The following is a 21471-nucleotide window of genomic DNA, read 5'->3' on the forward strand; positions in this document are numbered from 1 at the left end:
TTGGTTTGTCTGTCTGTCTGTTTGTCTGTTTGTCTGTCGGTTTGTGCGCAGTACTACGTCTACACCGTTGCACATAAAATCGCCAAACTTTACACACATATTTGTCTTGCCCTGGAATAGACTGTGCCCAATTTTTAACTCTCTGGGCCCAAGGCCTCCATTATGACGTCATAATTCGATAATTCGACAAGTACAAAACTTCATCCGATCAAGATGCAATTTCTTGAGCGTCATGTCGGCATCAACTAGCGGAGAAAAAAAAATAATGATGACGTAATCGGTCACGTGGTTCGGCCGCTATCTTGGAAAAACCGAAAAACTTTGCACCTTTATATCTCTGAAAATGCTGAATAGAAAAAAATTGAGACATGGCTCATTGTAAAGAACTCTCCATGGGGAATAAAATATGTTAATGATGATGTCATAGGTGCCTCCATTATGACGTCATAATTCGACAAGTACAAAACTTCATCCGATCAAGATGAAATTTCTTGAGCACCATGTTGGCATAAACTGGTGGAGAAAAAAATAATGATGATGTAATCGGTCACGTGGTTCGGCCGCCATATTTTTAATTCCGGCAAGTCCTTGGTCTTTGACCGATTTTTCATTTGTTTATTTGTCTGTTTGTCTGTTTGTCTGTTTGTCCGCACAGAATAAATATGATTTTCTCTGCAACCGTTGGTCCGATTGACAGGAAATTTTCACTATTGGTGCAACTCCACCTGTGGATTTTTTGAATGATAATTATGACATCATAGGTCACGTGGTTCGGCCGTCATCTTGGAAAAATCGAAAAACTTTGCACCTCTATATCTCGGAAAGCGCTGAATAGAAAAAATTGAGATGGCTCATTGTAAAGAACTCTCCATGGGGAATAAAATATGTTAATGATGATGTCATAGGTGCCTCCATTATGACGTCATAATTCGTCAAGTACAAAACTTCATCCGATCAAGATGAAATTTCTTGAGCATAATCTAGAAATAAATTAGTTTAGAAAAAAAAATAATGATGACGTCGTCAGTCACGTGGTTCGACCACCATATTTGTTTTAACACAAAAGCCTTAAAAACCACTGAAAATACATCCTGGCGAGGGTTTGCCATCTCGGATTGCACTTTTTCTTGTTCTTCTTGTTATAGATAGGGGGGTTATATGGATGTTGGTAGGACTTTTAGTTAGCTTGAATATTTGATGATGGGTGATTTTGTGCATCCTTGCGGAGTGTCATGTCTGTGAGAGTCTCGTCAAGGGGTGGTGTGTGATTGATGTTGTGTGTTTCTTACCCAAGAACTGCCCTTGCCCTATCCCCCTCCCCCACCCTGAAAGAAAGAAAAACTCCAAAAAAAATACCGAAAAAAAACAAAAAAACATTTTGCATTTTTATTTATTAATTATTAATTGGTCTGGTGTTGATTTGGCGCAGGAATAATGGGCCGAATGGTCTCCTCCTGCCTCGAATTTACTTGTGTAACATGAGTTTAGGGAAGCTGTGGTTCTGCAATGGCTTGAAATAGGCTGCTTTGATGATGGTTAATTATACAGCTTTGTCATCTAGTTCCATCCGACATCTGTCCGACATCTGGTGATATTAATGATGAGATTTTTTACAAACATCCCTATCCTGCTTCCCGAAATTCTGACAGAGAAAACTTGGGTGCAGCTTATACATACCCATGGCGTATATATACCATTCAGTGCATATACGAAATTCGCCTCTTCTTCTTCTTCTTCCCTCAACAACACCAAGCATGATTGATTTCTCCAGACGGTCGTGATATGCACACATGTGTTCAAAGTGACAGTTTTTGTTTTAGCATCAGAGTTTCTCATGTACATGGTGATCTGATTTCTTCAAACTGATTTTACTGACATTCCATTATCTTGCACTTATCTTCTTCTATAATATAAAAGAAAGTTTTTGTTTGTTTGTTTGTTTGTTTGTATGTTTGTCTGCACGCGCTAATCTCCTGAACGGTGAAAGATAGGAGGAAACCTCGAAAACAAAAAATGTCGGGACGGGCCCCGGGAAGGTTTTAGGCGAGGTGGCGAGGCCGGTCGAGGCCGCTTCGGCAGGGCTGGGTCCATTTCGCAATTAAAAGCTGAGCTGAATTATAGTCGTCAATCTTCTACGGCCACGAGTAAAAGCTGAATTATAGTAGCAAATTCATTCAAGAAGAACTAAAAATGTCGGGACGGGCCCCGGGAAGGTTTTAGGCGAGGTGGCGAGGCCGGTCGAGGCCGCTTCGGCAGGGCTGGGTCCATTTCGCAATTAAAAGCTGAGCTGAATTATAGTCGTCAATCTTCTACGGCCACGAGTAAAAGCTGAATTATGGTAGTAAATTCATTCAAAAATAACCCGGGCAACGCCGGGTGCATTCGGCTGGTATGGTCATAATTATGTCTGAAAACAGGATTCTAAACTTTATGTGTCCTCCTTGAGGGTTCTCTCGTTCTCTCTCATTCTCTCTCTCTCCCTATCACTCCATCTCCATCTCCATCTCCATCTCCATCTCCATCTCTCTCTCTCTCTCTCTCTCTCTCTCTCTCTCTCTCGCTCTTTCTCTTTCTCTCACTCCATCTCTCCCTTTCTCTCTCTCTCTCTCCCTTTATCACTCTATCTCTCCCTTTCTCTCTCTCTCTCCCTTTATCACTCTATCTCTCCCTTTCTCTCTCTCTCTCCCTATCACTCCATCTCTCCCTACCACTCCATCTCTCCCTTTTTCTCTGCCTATCACTCCATCTCTCCCTTTCTCTATCCCTATCGCTCCATCTCTCCCTTTCTCTCTCCCTATCACCCCCCCTCTCTCTTTCTCTCTCTCTCCCTATCACTCCATCTCTCCCTTTCTATCTCTCTCTCCCTATCACTCCATCTCTTCCTTTCTCTCTCTCTCTCCCTATCACTCCATCTCTCCCTTTCTCTCTCTCTCTCTGTCTCTCTCCCTATCACTCTATCTCTCCCTTTCTCTCTCTCCCTCTCCCTATCACTCCATCTCTCCCTATCACTCAATCTCTCCCTTTCTCTCTCCCTATCACCCCATCTCTCCCTTTCTCTTTCTCCCTATCACTCCATCTCTCCCTTTCTCTATCCCTATCACTCCATCTCTCCCTTTCTCTCTCCCTATCACTCCATCTCTCCCTCTCTCTCTCCCTATCACTCCATCTCTCCCTATCGCTCCATCTTTCCCTTTCTCTCTCCCTATCGCTCCATCTCTCCCTTTCTCTCTCCCTATCACTCCATCTCTCCCTTTCTCTCTCTCTCTCCCTATCACTCCATCTCTCCCTATCACTCCATCTCTCCCTTTCTCTCTCCCTATCACCACATCTCTCCCTCTCTCTCTCCCTATCACTCCATCTCTCCCTATCACTCCATCTCTCCCTTTCTCTCTCCCTATCACCACATCTCTCCCTTTCTCTCTCCCTATCGCTCCATCTCTCCCTTTCTCTCTCCCTATCACCACATCTCTCCCTTTCTCTCTCCCTATCACTCCATCTCTCCCTACCACTCCATCTCTCCCTTTTTCTCTGCCTATCACTCCATCTCTCCCTTTCTCTATCCCTATCGCTCCATCTCTCCCTTTCTCTCTCCCTATCACCCCCCTCTCTCTTTCTCTCTCTCTCCCTATCACTCCATCTCTCCCTTTCTATCTCTCTCTCCCTATCACTCCATCTCTTCCTTTCTCTCTCTCTCTCCCTATCACTCCATCTCTCCCTTTCTCTCTCTCTCTCTCTCTCTCTCTCTCTCCCTATCACTCTATCTCTCCCTTTCTCTCTCTCCCTCTCCCTATCACTCCATCTCTCCCTATCACTCAATCTCTCCCTTTCTCTCTCCCTATCACCCCATCTCTCCCTTTCTCTTTCTCCCTATCACTCCATCTCTCCCTTTCTCTATCCCTATCACTCCATCTCTCCCTTTCTCTCTCCCTATCACTCCATCTCTCCCTTTCTCTCTCTCCCTCTCCCTATCACTCCATCTCTCCCTATCACTCAATCTCTCCCTTTCTCTCTCCCTATCACCCCATCTCTCCCTTTCTCTTTCTCCCTATCACTCCATCTCTCCCTTTCTCTATCCCTATCACTCCATCTCTCCCTTTCTCTCTCCCTATCACTCCATCTCTCCCTCTCTCTCTCCCTATCACTCCATCTCTCCCTATCGCTCCATCTTTCCCTTTCTCTCTCCCTATCGCTCCATCTCTCCCTTTCTCTCTCCCTATCACTCCATCTCTCCCTTTCTCTCTCTCTCTCCCTATCACTCCATCTCTCCCTATCACTCCATCTCTCCCTTTCTCTCTCCCTATCACCACATCTCTCCCTTTCTCTCTCCCTATCGCTCCATCTTTCCCTTTCTCTCTCCCTATCGCTCCATCTCTCCATTTCTCTCTCCCTATCAGTATCACCCCATCTCTCCCTTTCTCTCTCCCTATCGCTCCATCTCTCCCTTTCTCTCTCCCTATCGCTCCATCTTTCCCTTTCTCTCTCCCTATCGCTCCATCTCTCCATTTCTCTCTCCCTATCAGTATCACCCCATCTCTCCCTTTCTCTCTCCCTATCGCTCCATCTCTCCCTTTCTCTCTCTCTCTCCGTATCACTCCATCTCTCCCTATCACTCCATCTCTCCCTTTCTCTCTCCCTATCGCTCCATCTCTCATTCTCTCTCCCTATCGCTCCATCTCTCCCTTTCTCTCTCTTTCTGTCACTCCATCTCTCCCTTTCTCTCTCCCTCTTTCTCTCTTCCTATCGCCCCCTCTCCCCCTTTCTCTCTCCCTATCGCCCCCTCTCCCTCTTTCCCTCGCTCTCTCCCTATCACTCCATCTCTCCCTTTCTATCTCTCTCTCCCTATCACTCCATCTCTTCCTTTCTCTCTCTCTCTCCCTATCACTCCATCTCTCCCTTTCTCTCTCTCTCTCTGTCTCTCTCCCTATCGCTCCATCTCTCCCTTTCTCTCTCTCTCTCCGTATCACTCCATCTCTCCCTATCACCCCATCTCTCCCTTTCTCTCTCCCTATCGCTCCATCTCTCCCTTTCTCTCTCACTATCGCTCCATCTCTCCTTCTCTCTCCCTATCGCTCCATCTCTCCCTTTCTCTCTCTTTCTGTCACTCCATCTCTCCCTTTCTCTCTCTCTCCCTATCACTCCATCTCTCCCTTTCTATCTCTCTCTCCCTATCACTCCATCTCTTCCTTTCTCTCTCTCTCTCCCTATCACTCCATCTCTCCCTTTCTCTCTCTCTCTCTCTCTCTCTCTCTCCCTATCACTCTATCTCTCCCTTTCGCTCTCTCCCTCTCCCTATCACTCCATCTCTCCCTATCACTCAATCTCTCCCTTTCTCTCTCCCTATCACCCCATCTCTCCCTTTCTCTTTCTCCCTATCACTCCATCTCTCCCTTTCTCTATCCCTATCACTCCATCTCTCCCTTTCTCTCTCCCTATCACTCCATCTCTCCCTCTCTCTCTCCCTATCACCACATCTCTCCCTATCGCTCCATCTTTCCCTTTCTCTCTCCCTATCGCTCCATCTCTCCCTTTCTCTCTCCCTATCACTCCATCTCTCCCTTTCTCTCTCTCTCTCCCTATCACTCCATCTCTCCCTATCACTCCATCTCTCCCTTTCTCTCTCCCTATCACCACATCTCTCCCTTTCTCTCTCCCTATCGCTCCATCTTTCCCTTTCTCTCTCCCTATCGCTCCATCTTTCCCTTTCTCTCTCCCTATCACTCCATCTCTCCCTTTCTCTCTCCCTATCACCACATCTCTCCCTTTCTCTCTCCCTATCGCTCCATCTTTCCCTTTCTCTCTCCCTATCGCTCCATCTCTCCATTTCTCTCTCCCTATCAGTATCACCCCATCTCTCCCTTTCTCTCTCCCTATCACTCCATCTCTCCCTTTCTCTCTCCCTATCGCTCCATCTCTCCCTTTCTCTCTCTTTCTGTCACTCCATCTCTCCCTTTCTCTCTCCCTCTTTCTCTCTCCCTATCGCCCCCTCTCCCCCTTTCTCTCTCCCTATCGCCCCCTCTCCCCCTTTCCCTCGCTCTCTCTCTCACCTTCGGGGTCGTGGTAGTGGTTTATGTTCGTTATTTCGAGATCTCTGTTGCCCCGTACACACATCTAGCAACTGTTTGATCAATGGTCATGAAGGTAATGGCAGGAAAATAACTTTGTTGTTCTCTCAATATTTTTTTACTCCAACAATGGCCTTGAGTAATTAACCAATCGCTGCCTTGCGTGTGCACTGCAGGTACAATGTCGAGCAAAATGTTTTTCAAAGTAATTTTAAATTACGAAAAACTTCCAAATTCACTTCAACTTTCATGGTTCCAACTTCACCAGTTTTTCCATTGTAAATCAATGTTTTGAACATATACGAGTAATACCCACGTATTTTTTTGACATGCACAAAGTTTTGTAAAGTTTCTGAACAAAAATGTTCATTTTTCTGAACAAAAAGCCGTGGCCTTGCCAGAGCTCAGCAAAGACAATGGTGGTGTGACATGTTTACCATTTCAGGGAACAAGAGGAACAAGAGGAAATGACAGAAGAAAAAAACCCCAAGTTGGGAAATGTGTGTGCGCGTTGGCATTGTGTGTGTTATTATTCCTTCCTCTCTGTCTTCAGCTCAAACAAGTAACGTGTGCTTCTCTCCATGGCTCTTCGCGGAGCTTTTAAAGTATCGACAACACTGATCCTTGTCTCTTTCGCTTCGCTTCAGCTCAGTTTGTGCAAAGGTGAGTTCAAACCTTGCTTTACTTACCTGTGCCATCTGCTGTCGATGGAGGTTATGTTTTCACCCCTGTCTGTCTATTTTGTTTGTGAACAGGATATCTCAAAAAGTTGTGCACGGATTCGGAATAGACTTGGTGGACAGGTCGGCCATGTGACGAGGACCAATCGATTCGATTTTGGTGAAGATTCGAATCTAGAAACGAGAAATATTTAACTTTTTAAAATGACTCCTCACCATTGAGTGATAAAGGGCGAAAAACGATACATTGACATTTCAAAAAGTTATGGATGAGTTATGCTAAAACTAGGTGGATGAGTTGGTTAGGTGACAAGAACAGGCGATTCGATTTTGGTTCAGGTCCGGATCCAGATCCGGCCTATCAGTGGGATACAAAACGTGAACTGTTCAGCCTGGAGAGGAATTCTGTCTCCCGAATGCCGTTCTATTTACTCACCTTAAAGAGGATGTGAGACTATTGCAATGCCCATGTGTGTGTGTGAGTGAGTGCGTGTATATGTGTGTGTGTGTGTGTGTGTGTGTGTGTGTGTGTGTGTGTGTGTGTGTGTGTGTGTGTGTGTGTGTGTGTGTTTATAAGTGTCGATGTGTGGGTGTATACATGTGTGTGTATATGTGCATGTGTGTGTGTGTGTTTATATGTGTCTATGGGTGTGTGTATGACGTATGTGTATGTGTGTGTGAGTGTATATATATATATATGTGTGTGTGTGTGTGTGTGTGTGTGTGTGTGTGTGTGTGTGTGTGTGTGTGAGTGTATATATATATATATATGTGTGTGTGTGTGTGTGTGTGTGTGTGTGTGTGTGTGTGTGTATATATATGTGTATGTGTGTGTGTGTGAGTGTATGTGTGTGTGTGTGTGTGTGTGTGTGTGTGTGTGTTTATAAGTGTCGATGTGTGGGTGTATATATGTGTGTGTATATGTGTATGTGTGTGTGTGTGTGTGTGTGTGTGTGTGTGTGTGTGTGTGTGTGTGTGTGTGTGTGTGTGTGTGTGTGTGTGTGTAGAGATATAATTGTGAGGAACAGAAATGAAAAAACGAGATGTGAGTGTGTGTGTGTGTTTATATGTGTATGTGTGTGTGTATATGTATGTGTGTGTGTGTGTGTATATGTGTGTGTGTGTGTGTGTGTGTGTGTGTGTGTATGTGTGTGTGTGTGTGTGTATGTGTGTGTATATGTATGTATGTGTGTGTATGTGTGTATGCGTGTGTATATGTGTATATGTGTGTGTGTGTATGTGTGTATATGTGTGTATGTGTGTGTGTGTGTGTGTGTGTGTGTGTGTGTGTATATGTGTATGTGTGTGTGTGTGTATATGTGTGTGTGTGTGTGTATGTGTGTGTGTGTGTGTGTGTGTGTGTATGTGTGTGTGCTTCTCTCCATGGCTTCATGGAACCTTCAGGGAACCTATCCCACAGAGTATATATTGTACTCATTGATCCCTTGTTGCCATCACTATACATGATGAATGTATGGTATCTTCTACATCACTGAGTACAATATATACTCTGTGGGATAGAATAAGACAAGGGCTCTCATTAAAAAAGTTTATTGTTTCATTTAAACATTTACAGTCGTGGCCAAAATTATTGGCACCCGTGCACTTTTTTCAAATAACTCAATTTTCTCACAAATAAGTTGCAATTGACAAAAGTATTTGGTCTCCACAATTCTTTATTTCACTGTTAATATTACAGAACCTTTGTTTTTGATTCAGAACTTAATATATCCTTTTAAATCAGAAAATAAAAAGAAATTGTATTGACAAAATTATTGCCACCCAAGACTTAATATTTGGTAGCATGGACTTCGGACAAAATAACTGCAGTCAAGCGCTTCCTATAGCCATGAATGAGTTTCCTACACCTCTCTACTGGCAGTTTGTCCCACTCTTCTTGTGCAAACTGCTCCAGTTCTCCCAGATTTGAAGCGTGCCTTCTCCCAACTGCTGTTTTCAGATTTCCCCACAGGTGTTCAATGGGATTTAGATCTGGACTCATTGCTGGCCACTTCAAACAGTCCAGCGTTTTGTCTTGAACCATTCCTGGGTGCTTTTTCCAAGTGTGTTTGGGGTCATTGTCCTGCTGCAAGACGCATGACCTTCGACGGAGACCCAGACTTCTGACACTGGATTGAACATGCAATCCAAAATGCCTTGGTAATCTCCTGATTTCATGATACCATGCACACATTCAAGGCACCCGGTGCCAGAGGCAGCACAGCAACCCAAAAACATCACTGATCCTCCTCCATGTTTGACTGTAGGGAAGGTGTTCTTTTCTTTGAAGGCTTCATTTTGTTTTCTGTAAACATAGAGATGATGTGCTTTAACAAAAAGTTCTAATTTGGTCTCAGCTGTCCACAGGACATTCTCCCAGAAGGATTTTGGCTTGTTCAGGTGTGTTTTGGAAAACTCCAGTCGGGATTTCTTATGTCTCTCTCTCAGCAGTGGGGTCTTCCTGGGTCTCCGACCATAGAACCCCCTTTCATTGAGGTGGCGACGGATGGTGCGAGTTGAAACTGTCGTACCTTGTGTCTGAAGGTCAGCTTGAATCTGTTTGGCAGTCGAGTAAGGTGCTTTATCCACCATTTGAACAATCCTTCGCTGCAATCTTCGATCAGGTTTTCTCTTGCGGCCACGTCCAGGGAGGTCAGCAACAGTGCAATGGCCTTAAACTTCCTGATAACATTGCATACGGTGGACACTGGAATATCAAGGTCTCTGGAGATGGACTTGTAGTCTTGAGATTGTCCATGCTTGGCAACAATCTTGTATCTGACCTCAGACAATTATTCTCTGGTTTTCTTTCTTTTCTCCATGCTCATTGCCATACACACGGTGACACAAAAGAGCAGAATGACTCCTTTTCTCTATTCAAACTGGTTGAATGAGTGATTTTTATATTGTAGTCAACTGCAACTCACCACAGGTGAGTTCAATTCCAAAGTAAAGGAGAATCACCTGCTTGAAATCTAATTATTTCTAACACGTTCTAAAAGGTGCCAATAATATTGTCCGGCCATTTTAGGATTTCTGTGTGGAATAAGATAAGATTTTGTAATTTTTTCAGCTTTTTTGTTTTGTTCCACTGAAAACCAAAGAAACACATTTGTAGATACCAAAACATCGTTTAATTTCAACAATTTTCTGGGAGAAATGGTGCATTATTTGAAAAAAGTGCAAGGGTGCCAATATTTTGGGCCAAGACTGTATGTTATGATGCAGGGTGCAGACAAATGGAAGTCTATATTGTTTGAGATCACCTCGATATCTAAACAGAAGTCAAACATCAACTAGATGGTATTCATAGAATACTTACCCCGCGCAGTCAACTTGGTGCGAGCCAACTCTTCTGTTTTTGAAGGTTTTTTAAATTAGATCCAATATGGCTGCCAGACCACGTGAGCGATGACATCATAAATTTATATTCTCTAATAGAGTTGGTGCGTAGATCACGCCAAAGAAATGTCAAACTGATCAGACTAAGTGTTGTCCCTGTCGAATTATGACGTCATAATGAAGGTACCAATGACATCATCATTAACATGTCTTATTCCCCATGGGGAGTACTTGACAACACACCATGTATCAAATACTTCCATTGAGCGGTTTCGGATATATATAAGTACAATGTTTTTCCAAGATGGCGTCTGTACCACGTGGCCTATGACATCATAATTATGAGTTAAAAAGAGTTCTACAGGCGGAGGCACACTTATCCTGAAAATTGTGTCAATCGGACCAACGGTTGCCGAAAAAATAAATGTAAAAAATGCAGACATGCACGTACGTACGTACGTATGCCACATGTAGGCACGCAACCGATCGCTTCAACCCTGCTTTTCGTTTCGTGCTGTAGATGTTTGCAGGACACAGACAAACATAATGTCATATAAAAAGTGCCTAATCTATGGATTTGTGATCATGTTACTATGATACATGGTGCTAAAATAGCCAATCGTCGTTGTCCAAGGTCATTGACCTCTGAAGCTCATCAGAGGTCAAATCCAATTGATAGTTCCACATCTGAAAATCAATCTTAGAGTATTTATACTGTAGAGACTGGAGGAAATTTCATGCTTTTATCATAAATTGCACAATTGTATTGCTCATCAGTACTGCTATATGCTCATGGGATATATTTGGATTAAAAGGAGAAATTTGATCGATTAACTTCCTTTTTGTTGTCGGTGGTTAGTTTTTTTGTTGTCGTTGTCGGACTGCACTCATTGCAGTTTTGGGAGAGCATCCTTGCTGTACAGGTCATGATGATTAAATGTGCAATTGCTCGCGTGGGTGGAACTAGGGCTTCTCAGCGATTTCTTTTCAACTGTGGATCCACACCCACTCATTGAACAGTCGTCATGCTCTACAAAGCCCACGACTCCAGGATGAGACACAAAATGCTGTGGTCAAATCTTTCTTTTCTCGGCTTCGTTACTTGTTGCGTCATCATCCTAGAAGAGACAGGAAATAGGTCTCTCTTCTCTCTCTCATCCTTTCATCGTTTATTCCATTTATTCATCTTTAAATATCGTTTCTGGCTAAGAAACATTGCTAGAATTTAAGCTCTGTTGCAATTTTCATTTTTCCCAGGGGTGAATTTGGCCAGATGGCCAATGAAACGCAGGAGGTGCACCAACGTTGCGCACAAATGGAATAATTCTCTGCTATTTGTTTTTGCATTTAATTTAGGCATGACTTTGGATGTACATTTTTGACCGTTAATCAGCCTGGTGTCAGTTAGTTTTACTCGTTTATGATGTGGGTGTTCAGCCATTGCTCGTTCATAATACATCCAGAGTTTCCGTTTTGTAAAACCGGGTTTTATTTCAGTTTCTTTGACTTGTTCATTCCCACGTTCCGTTTATGGCTGAACACCTCGACTGAGTTGCCCGAGTTGTTAAAATTGGCTCCAGAAGTTGTATGAGGTATTACCGCTCGGCCGTTATTCCGATTGGGTCACAAGGAGCTGCTTCTTTGGACGGTCATGACATCATAGCTTTTATTGGACATTTGGCGACATCACAGGCGATTAACCAAAAACACCAATGAATGTCTTTGTGTTTTGTGTGCAAATAGGTTTATCTGCTGTTCCTTTTCTCCATATCCTTTCTTGCACCCAACAGGAGGAAAACCTTGCCCACCGGAGGAGTCACAGAGCAAAGTGACAGCTCACACTGGCACGTATGCCAAACTCGAATGCCAGTCCTCCGACGCAGCATTAGTTTCCGTGAAGTGGTTCATCGGCGATGAAAAGGACAAAAGCCTCCTGATTGAAAAGTCCACGAATACAGCCACGTCGACCCAAAGTCCTCGTGTGAGGTTCCAATCAGGTGTAGGCCAAAGCACCACTTCCATAGTTATTGGGCCTTTGGAAAAGCAAGACGAACGCAATTACAGCTGTTTTTTAAACATCCAATCATGCCGCGTTAGCATCACTACAATTACGTTGACCGTGATTGGTAAGTGATTTTTTGTTGTTGTTTTTTGTATACAAGATCGAGGCTCGTGTAAGAGCTAACATTAATCACAAAAAAACAAACTGACACATAAAACATAAGATAAAGGGAGCGGGAGACAAGATGGGGAGAGAGGGGGAAGCACACAAGTACAACATTTGAGAGCATGGACATCGGGAGATCTGTGGGAGGGAGAGGGCTTGGGGGGAGGAGGCATGGGAAGGAGGGGGGGGGGGGGAGAGGTATAAAACACATGGACATTGCTAGGACTTCCAGGAAAGAAGTCGGAATTTAAAAAAATTGATTTGAAAATATAAATTCACATTTTTTTTTTCAAAGTTTGATCCGTTTGTTGTGAATTTAATAGTTGCCCTGGAGATTACTGATGTGGTTCTGGTGTATGTGTCATACTATTGCTACTTTTAAGATGAAAACAGACAGAAGGCCCGGGCCCATTCTCGAGAAAAAGTATTTTCCTGCGAAAATCAATGCATGAGTGCATTCTATTTAATACTAATAGTGATAAAATATGTACCGGATAGACTGGACCACCGCCGCCGCACCCGCTCCCCCTCAAACCACCTGCCCCCCCCCCCCCCTTATCCTGCCTTCCCCTGTCTCAATTCTCCCCGGTCTCCCTGACTGACCTCTCTGAACTCCTCATAGGAATGAAAACTGCCACCTGCACTCTGGACTCCATCCCCTCCAGCTTTGTCAAGGCCTCCCTCCCTGCTCTCTCTCCACTTATCATTGCAACAATAAACTCCTCCCTGTCTACAGGCATCGTCCCACCATTCCTCAAAATTGCTGCTGTTACCCCCATTCTGAAAAAACCTGGACTCAACCCTGACACCCTAAATAACTTCAGACCCATCTCCAACCTACCCTTTCTGTCAAAAGTTTTGGAACGCGCTGTAGCCGCTCAACTCAAACATCACCTCTCTGCCAATAACCTGTATGAAACATTCCAATCCGGATTCCGCACCAACCACAGTACTGAAACTGCTCTCCTCAAAATCACCAATGACCTTCTCCTCTCCTCTGACGCTGGCAACCTCAACATTCTCGTCCTCCTCGACCTCAGCGCTGCCGTTAACACCATCGATCACACCATCCTCCTCACCCGCCTTGAATCCACCTTTAACGTTACCGGCACTGCCCTCTCTTGGATTAAATCATACCTCTCTGACAGACGCCAGTTCATCTCCATCAATAACTGCAAATCCCCCACTGCTCCCCTCCCCCAAGGTTCAGTTCTTGGCCCCCTCCTCTTCATCCTTTACCTGTCCCCCCTCGGTCACTTAATCCGGCGTCATGGTCTCCAATTCCACTGCTTCGCCGATGACATCCAGCTTTTCATCTCCACCAAGTCCGTCTCCACCGACACCCACTCTATCCTGACAAACTGCATCACTGAAATAAAATCCTGGCTTCAAATCAACTTCCTCAAGCTTAACTGTGATAAATCTGAAATAATCATCATTGGCCCAAAAACGCTCACAAAATCCACCCATAACTTTGCCCTCAACATCGACGGTATCCCAGTATCCACCTCCCCTCTCATCCGGAATCTTGGCGTCATCTTTGACCAAACCCTCTCCTTCGACAAATACACTAAACAGATCACAAAGACAGCCTTCTTTCACCTGAAAAACATCGCCCGTCTCCGCTCATCCCTCTCCTCCACGGCTGCAGAAACCCTCATCCACGCCTTCATCACCTCCCGTCTGGACTACTGCAATAGCCTCCTCTATGGTTCACCCTCAACAATCACCAATAAACTCCAATACATTCAGAACTCCGCTGCCCGTCTACACACCCATTCCCGGACCCGTGACCACATCACCCCCGTCCTTTACAAGCTTCACTGGCTCCCCATCCCCCAGAGAATCCAGTACAAAATCCTCCTCTTGACCTACAAAGCCCTCCATAACCTGGCCCCATCCTACCTGGCTGACTTCCTCTCCAGACACACTCCCACCCGCAACCTCCGCTCTGCTGGTACCAACCTCCTGACCCCCCCCCCCCCCCCACCCGGACCAAATTCAGATCCTGGGGGGACAGGGCCTTCTCCATCACTGCTCCCACCCTCTGGAACTCACTACCTCACACCATCAGAGACTCCTCCTCACTCACCACATTCAAAACATCACTAAAGACCCACCTGTTCAGCACTGCATTCAACATTCAACCCACAGCATTTAACCCCTGACTATCACTTCTCCTTCTCCCTCCTTTTGCTTTAAATATTTCCCTATTGATTCTTGTCTTTTTGCAATTGTTGTTTTCATGTTTTGTTATGCATTATGTTTTGCACTCTGTCAAAGCGCCTTTGGGCTTCATGAAAGCGCTATACAAAATAAATGAATTATTATTATTACTTTTAAGATGAAAACAGACAGAAGGCCCGGGCCCATTCTCGAGAAAAAGTATTTTCCTGCGAAAATCAATGCATGAGTGCATTCTATTTAATACTAATAGTGATAAAATATGTACCGGACAGACTGGACGATATAAAAAACATGTTCACTACTGCTCAGTATGCCTGCTACCACTAAAGAATAGCACGCCACACGCTTACTATCTCCACACAACCGGGAAGGGGAGGGGAGGGGAACGGGGGGAGAGCGAGCCCCTTGGTAAAGCAAGCGATTTTTTTTTTCATAGCGTCATAGCGTCATAGCGTTCATAGCGTCATAGCGTTTCATAGCGTCATAGCGATTTTTTTTTCATAGCGTCATAGCGATTTTTTTTGTCATAGCGTCATAGCGTCATAGCGATTTTTTTTTTTCATAGCGTCATAGCGTTCATAGCGTTTCAAAGCGTCATAGCGATTTTTTTTTTCATAGCGTCATAGCGTCATAACGTTCATAGCGATTTTTTTTTTCATAGTGTCATAGCGTTCATAGCGTCATAGCGATTTTTTTTTCATAGCGTCATAGCGTTCATAGCGTCATAGCGTCATAGCGATTTTTTTTTTCATAGCGTCATAGCGTTCATAGCGTCATAGCGTCATAGCGATTTTTTTTTTCATAGCGTTTCATAGCGTCATAGCGATTTTTTTTTTCATAGCGTCATAGCGTTCATAGCGTTTCATAGCGTCATAGCGATTTTTTTTTTCATAGCGTCATAGCGATTTTTTTTTTCATAGCATCATAGCGTCATAGCGTTCATAGCGTCATAGCGTCATAGCGATTTCTTTTTTTCATAGCGTCATAGCGTCATAACGTCATATCGTTCATATCGTTCATAGCGTCATAGTGTCATAGCGTCATATCGTTCATAGCGTCATAGCGTTCATATCGTCATAGCGTCACATCGTTCATAGCGTCATAGCGTTCATAGCGTTCATAGCGTTTCATTGCGTCATAGCGTTTCATTGCGTCATAGCGTCATAACGTCATATCGTTTATAGCGTCATAGCGTTCATAGCGTCACAGCGATTTTTTTTTTTCATAGCGTCATATCGTTCATAGCGTTCATAGCGTCATCACGTGATCGCTCTGAGCGAATCAGCGCCCACCTGCTCTGATTCCGTTGATTCCGTGCGCTGAAATGCGCTGAGGTAAATATGAATAAAAAATATGGATCGTCAAATATTTTGAGTTCGGCCATGTTCGTCCCAGGCTCAATGGCCATGTCTATGCCAAATATCAAGCACGTAAGCCTCTCCGTTTAGGAGTCTATTGGTAACATTACACACACACACACACACACACACACACACACACAACTGTGTTTTAATTTTATATATACTAGGGCGTGCCCGTACGTGGGTGCAAAAAAACATGCGTGCAAACAACAACAAAAAAAAACTTTGAAACCACGTGGCAGTAACGACCACAGAACCCCCCCCCCCCCCTCTATTTACATGAAATGGTTTGGTCCATTCGCAAAGCCAAAGCGAACGGCTTGCGAGTACGGTGACCATACCTTGGGAACCACTTGTCCGATTAATTTCAAACCTTGAAAAGGCACATCCTCGGGTCCCCAGCAATATACCTGGCAAGTTTCAAGTATATCGGACCCGTGGTTGTCGAGAAACAGCGGTCACAGACAAACAGACACACACACATACACACAGAGATTACTGGAATTATAGATAGATATAGATGATGAAAGCAACCCGCATTGCTATAAGGTCAGGCCTTACAAGTCTCCTCTTACAATATGTTTTCTCCTGCTTGGAGCTCGCTTTTATGAATAGCTACTGAATACCATTGGCTGAACAATGAATGAGTGGTCCTACCTATTCAAAAAGTATTTTGAGAGGAGAGAGAGAGACAGATTTGAAACTAGAATGGCACTCAGTAGAGAGCAAATCTCCGCCTGGTTGGCCATGTCACTCAATGGTGAATAATCACTTAAAAAATTAAATAATTCTCATATCCGAATCCATATTCAGATCTTCACCAAAATCGAATCTGTTTGTCCTTGTCAGACTCCCAACCTCTCCACCAAGTTTCGTCCAAATCCGCCGATAACTTTTTGAGATATCCTGCTATGTATCGTTTTTGGCCCTATCTCCCAATGGTGAATAATCACTTAAAGAATTAAATAATTCTCATATCCGAATCCATATTCAGATCTTCACCAAAATCGAATCTATTTGTCCTTGTCAGACTCCCAACCTCTCCACCAAGTTTCGTCCAAATCCGTCGATAACGTTTTGAGATATCCTGCTATATATCGTTTTTGGCCCTATCTCCCAATGGTGAATAATCACTTAAAGAATTAAATAATTCTCATATCCGAATCCATATTCAGATCTTCACCAAAGACGAATCTATTTGTCCTTGTCAGACTCCCAACCTCTCCACCAAGTTTCGTCCAAATCCGTCGATAACTTTATGAGATATCCTGCTATATATCGCTTTTGGCCCTATGTCCCAATGGTGAATAATCACTTAAAGAATTAAATAATTCTCATATCCGAATCCATATTCAGATCTTCACCAAAATCGAATCTGTTTGTCCTTGTCAGACTCCCAACCTCTCCATCAAGTTTCGTCCAAATCCGTCGATACCTTTTTCAGATATCCTGCTATATATCGTTTTGGGCCCTGTCTCCCAAGGTGAAGAATCACTTAAAAATTTCTCGTATCCTGATCCGAATCCGGATCTTCACCAAAATCGAATCATTTCGTCCTTGTCACATACGCTACTTCTCTGCCACCTTTGGTGGCGGAGGTAATAACTATCACGTGGGTGTTAGTCGGGGGATGGAGGTTACACAGGATCATTAACTTGTCGCAAAAAACGAACTTGATTTGATGACAAACACTTCACAGAACAGACAACAAATGATCATCTGGGAATTGGACCTGCACTTGGATTTCTCCTGCTGCTGATTGTGCTCCTGTTCCTGTACAAATCTTGCAAGCACCGTCCATCTCATCGCTGGTGGGTTCAACTATTGTTGTTGTGTTCAAGTTTCATTTTCAAAGAAACGTTTTTTCTTATTCGGCTTGTAATGCAACATTATCAAACAAAGAGTGGGTGCTGTTGTCAGAATTACAAGTTAAAATACTGAAATATGTTAGGAGGACCAGGCATTGATGGAGTACGTTGATTATGGCACCGAATGGATGTTTGTGACAATGATTAGCAGGAGGTTTCATCAAACATTTACTCAGGCTGACAGAATAGCTCAGAGGTACAGTGTACTCATATCTGGCCTAGGTTTGAATCCTAGTTCGACTATAAACTTCCATCCTGGTGATTTGTTGGTATGGCATGGCATTCATGAATTACCATCCTACAGAGATGTCGATGTTAAGCTACCTGTGATGCCAGGTACCACTTGCTGGTCGGCATTAAACATCTAACACTACCAGTTGAAAGTTATAGGCCATTGTGTGCCAGTACTGGTCAAATCTGTAATTCCTGCACACACCTTTAGGGGACACTGCATCAGCGCCTCAGAATCGCACAAAAATGATGCTGTGTACGTATTAATGACTTGATTCAGGTGAATAACAGCGTTTTGATTAGACGTAAATGTCATGGTGATGTTAATGCATGAAATGTTACAATAATATCAACAAAAAAAAAAAAAAAATTCTGGAGGCTGTGAGAGACTCGAGGGTCAGAAGATATAGTGTGTCAACACATCTGGGTCAACAAATGGAAGAAGCAATTTGGCTATATATGTTGCTGACCCAATAAGCGTCACTTCTTTGAAAAATGTCTTTAATATACAAACATAAACACATGATACATACATGCATACATACATACATACATACATAGATACATAAACACATGATACATACATACATACGTACATAAACACATGATACATACATACATAAACACATGATACATACATACATACATACATAAAAACATGATACATACATACATACATACATAAACACATGATACATACATACATACATGAACACATGATACATACATACATACATAAACACATGATACATACATACATACATAAACACATGACACATACATAAACACATGATACATACATACATACATAAACACATGACACATACATACATAAACACATGATACATACATACATACATACATACATAAACACATGATACATACATACATACATAAAAACATGACACATACATACATAAACACATGATACATACATACATAAACACATGACATACATACATAAACACATGATACATACATGCATACATACAAACATAAACACATGACACATACATACATAGACACATGATACATACATACATACACACATACATACATAAACACATGACACATACATACATAAACACATACATACATACATAAACATGACATATACATACATAAACACATGATACATACATACATACATACATACATAGATACATAAACACATGATACATACATACATACATAAACACATGATACATACATACATAAACACATGATACATACATACATACATACATACATAACAACATGATACATACATACATACATACATACATAAACACATGATACATACATACATACATGAACACATGATACATACATACATACATAAACACATGATACATACATACATACATACATACATAAACACATGACACATACATAAACACATGATACGTACATACATAAACACATGACACATACATACATAAACACATGATACATACATACATACATACATAAACACATGATACATACATACATACATAAAAACATGACACATACATACATAAACACATGATACATACATACATAAACACATGACATACATACATAAACACATGATACATACATACATACAAACATAAACACATGACACATACATACATAGACACATGATACATACATACATACACACGTACATACATAAACACATGACACATACATACATAAACACATGATACATACATACATACATACATACATACATACATAAACACATGATACATACATACATACATACATACATACATACATACATACATACATGATATGCACATACACACAGTGCCTTCAGAAAGTATTCACACCCCATGACTTTTTCACATTTTGTTGTGTTACAGCCTGAAATTAAAATGGATTAAATTGAGATGTTTTTTTGTCCTCGGATAGACGTTAAATGGGCGTCCAGTAAATGCCGCCATTAGTTGGTGCCTTTTGGACATTAAAGATCCCACGGTGACTCCGTTAAGAGTAGGCGAGCTATCGCCAGCACCCCGGCCTTAGGCGAGCATTACGCCTATCCGGCCGGTTTGTGAAAGACTTGAGCCAAATTTCCCCAGAAGAAGAAACACTTAATAATCTGAAGTGAAAATTGAACTTTGTGGCCATCTTGTTTATTCCGGATGCATAAGGGGAGGTGGAGGGCTGGTTGATGGGATGAGGGGTAGAGAGGAGGGGAGGGGGAGGGGGGGGGGGGAGAGTGGGATGCTCTACTGAGAAAAATAATGTTCAGAAAATGTAGAGGCATTGTGGTTGAAATTTTCATAAAGTTTCACAAACTTTTCCCGAATGAAAATGTCTTTTGCCTAAAAGTAAAAAAAACCCCCAAAAAACCAGTATAACACTCATAATCTCCAATGTAGGGTGGGAAACATTGGGGAAATACCCCTGGCGCTCACCTGGTAGAATAAACAGTATACTGCATCGACTAAAGGTATTTTAAACCAATTTCAATGGTTGCTAGAAGACAGGGCAACATGTAGAATCATATTAACACAATCATAAGACTTTAAACAAACAAACAAAAAATACCTATTTTGGGGGGCAACCCCTCAGTACACCCCCTCAGGACTTGAATTTTTTTTTTACGCCATGAACAAACATTGGTACATCACGGGTGATTAAGGTTGTAGTGAAGTTTCATCGAAATCGTGTGTGTAGTTTCGGAGAAGAAAGCAAATACCTACTTTAGGGGGTCAAACCTGGATCCACTTTGACCCCTGTAAACCCCCTGAGACACCAATTTTTTTTAACGCCGTGAACAAACTTTAGTCACAACACAACAAATATAATTTGTGCCAAATTTGGTCGCAATCCCATCAGCGGTTTTGGAGAAGAAGTTTCAAGTGTTTATGGACAGACTGACGGACGGACAGACAATGCGCCATCGCATAAGCTTCCCTGAACTTCGTTCCAGGTGAGCTAAAAACCATCAAGTTGTACAAAGGTCGATGTATAAACTATAAAGACTGCTTTTGTGGTTTTCAGTAAACGCATACAAAAATAAAATAGTTCATTCCATTTCATTGCATACAAGGTCAAGCCTCATGGAAGAGCAAAAACAGAACAGGGACAATATAAAGAGGGGGAAACACCAACGGCAGAGTTCAGGGACAAAATAGAGGGATGCTTGGACAAATAAGGAATATGTGGGGGAAAACGAGGGGTATAATTAATATAATTGAGCCATCTTGTTTTTACTAAGATATCCAGTCACGTGAAAAAGTAAGTACACCCCATGTAAAGTTTAGACTTTTTCAACATATTTCAACGTACAGCTATTTGATCGTCATTTCAACAATATTGACAGATAAAGGTGATATACTATAACAAATATCATGAAACATTTACATTTTGTAGTCCATTGTATAATTTAAATAAACATAAATGCAAATTTCGCATGTGGAAAAACTAAGTACACCCTTGGCTCTAATAGGTGGTATTGCCTCCTTTGGCAGAAACAACCTCAAGTCGGGGTTTCTTATAACTGTCTACCAGTCTCTGACATCGACTGGCAGAAATTTTTGCCCACACCTCCATGCACAATTATTTCAGCTGTGC

General features: G+C 42.6%; 1 protein-coding gene across 1 annotated transcript in view; it reads left to right on the forward strand.

Moving 5' to 3' along the window:
* Positions 1 to 6558: 6558 nt before the first annotated feature.
* LOC137433183 (uncharacterized) overlaps positions 6559 to 21471 on the forward strand; it is a 42912-nt gene continuing 27999 nt past the window's right edge. The window contains exons 1-3 of the mRNA XM_078782734.1: positions 6559 to 6725; positions 11875 to 12210; positions 17499 to 17610. Of these exons, the coding sequence (XP_078638860.1) occupies positions 6644 to 6725; positions 11875 to 12210; positions 17499 to 17610 (530 nt within the window). The 5' untranslated portion in view covers positions 6559 to 6643. The remainder of the gene's footprint in view (positions 6726 to 11874; positions 12211 to 17498; positions 17611 to 21471) is intronic.

This window comes from Myxine glutinosa, chromosome 1, assembly GCF_964187855.1.
Source record: "Myxine glutinosa chromosome 1, kmMyxGlut1.1, whole genome shotgun sequence".
Classification (NCBI taxonomy): domain Eukaryota; kingdom Metazoa; phylum Chordata; class Myxini; order Myxiniformes; family Myxinidae; genus Myxine; species Myxine glutinosa.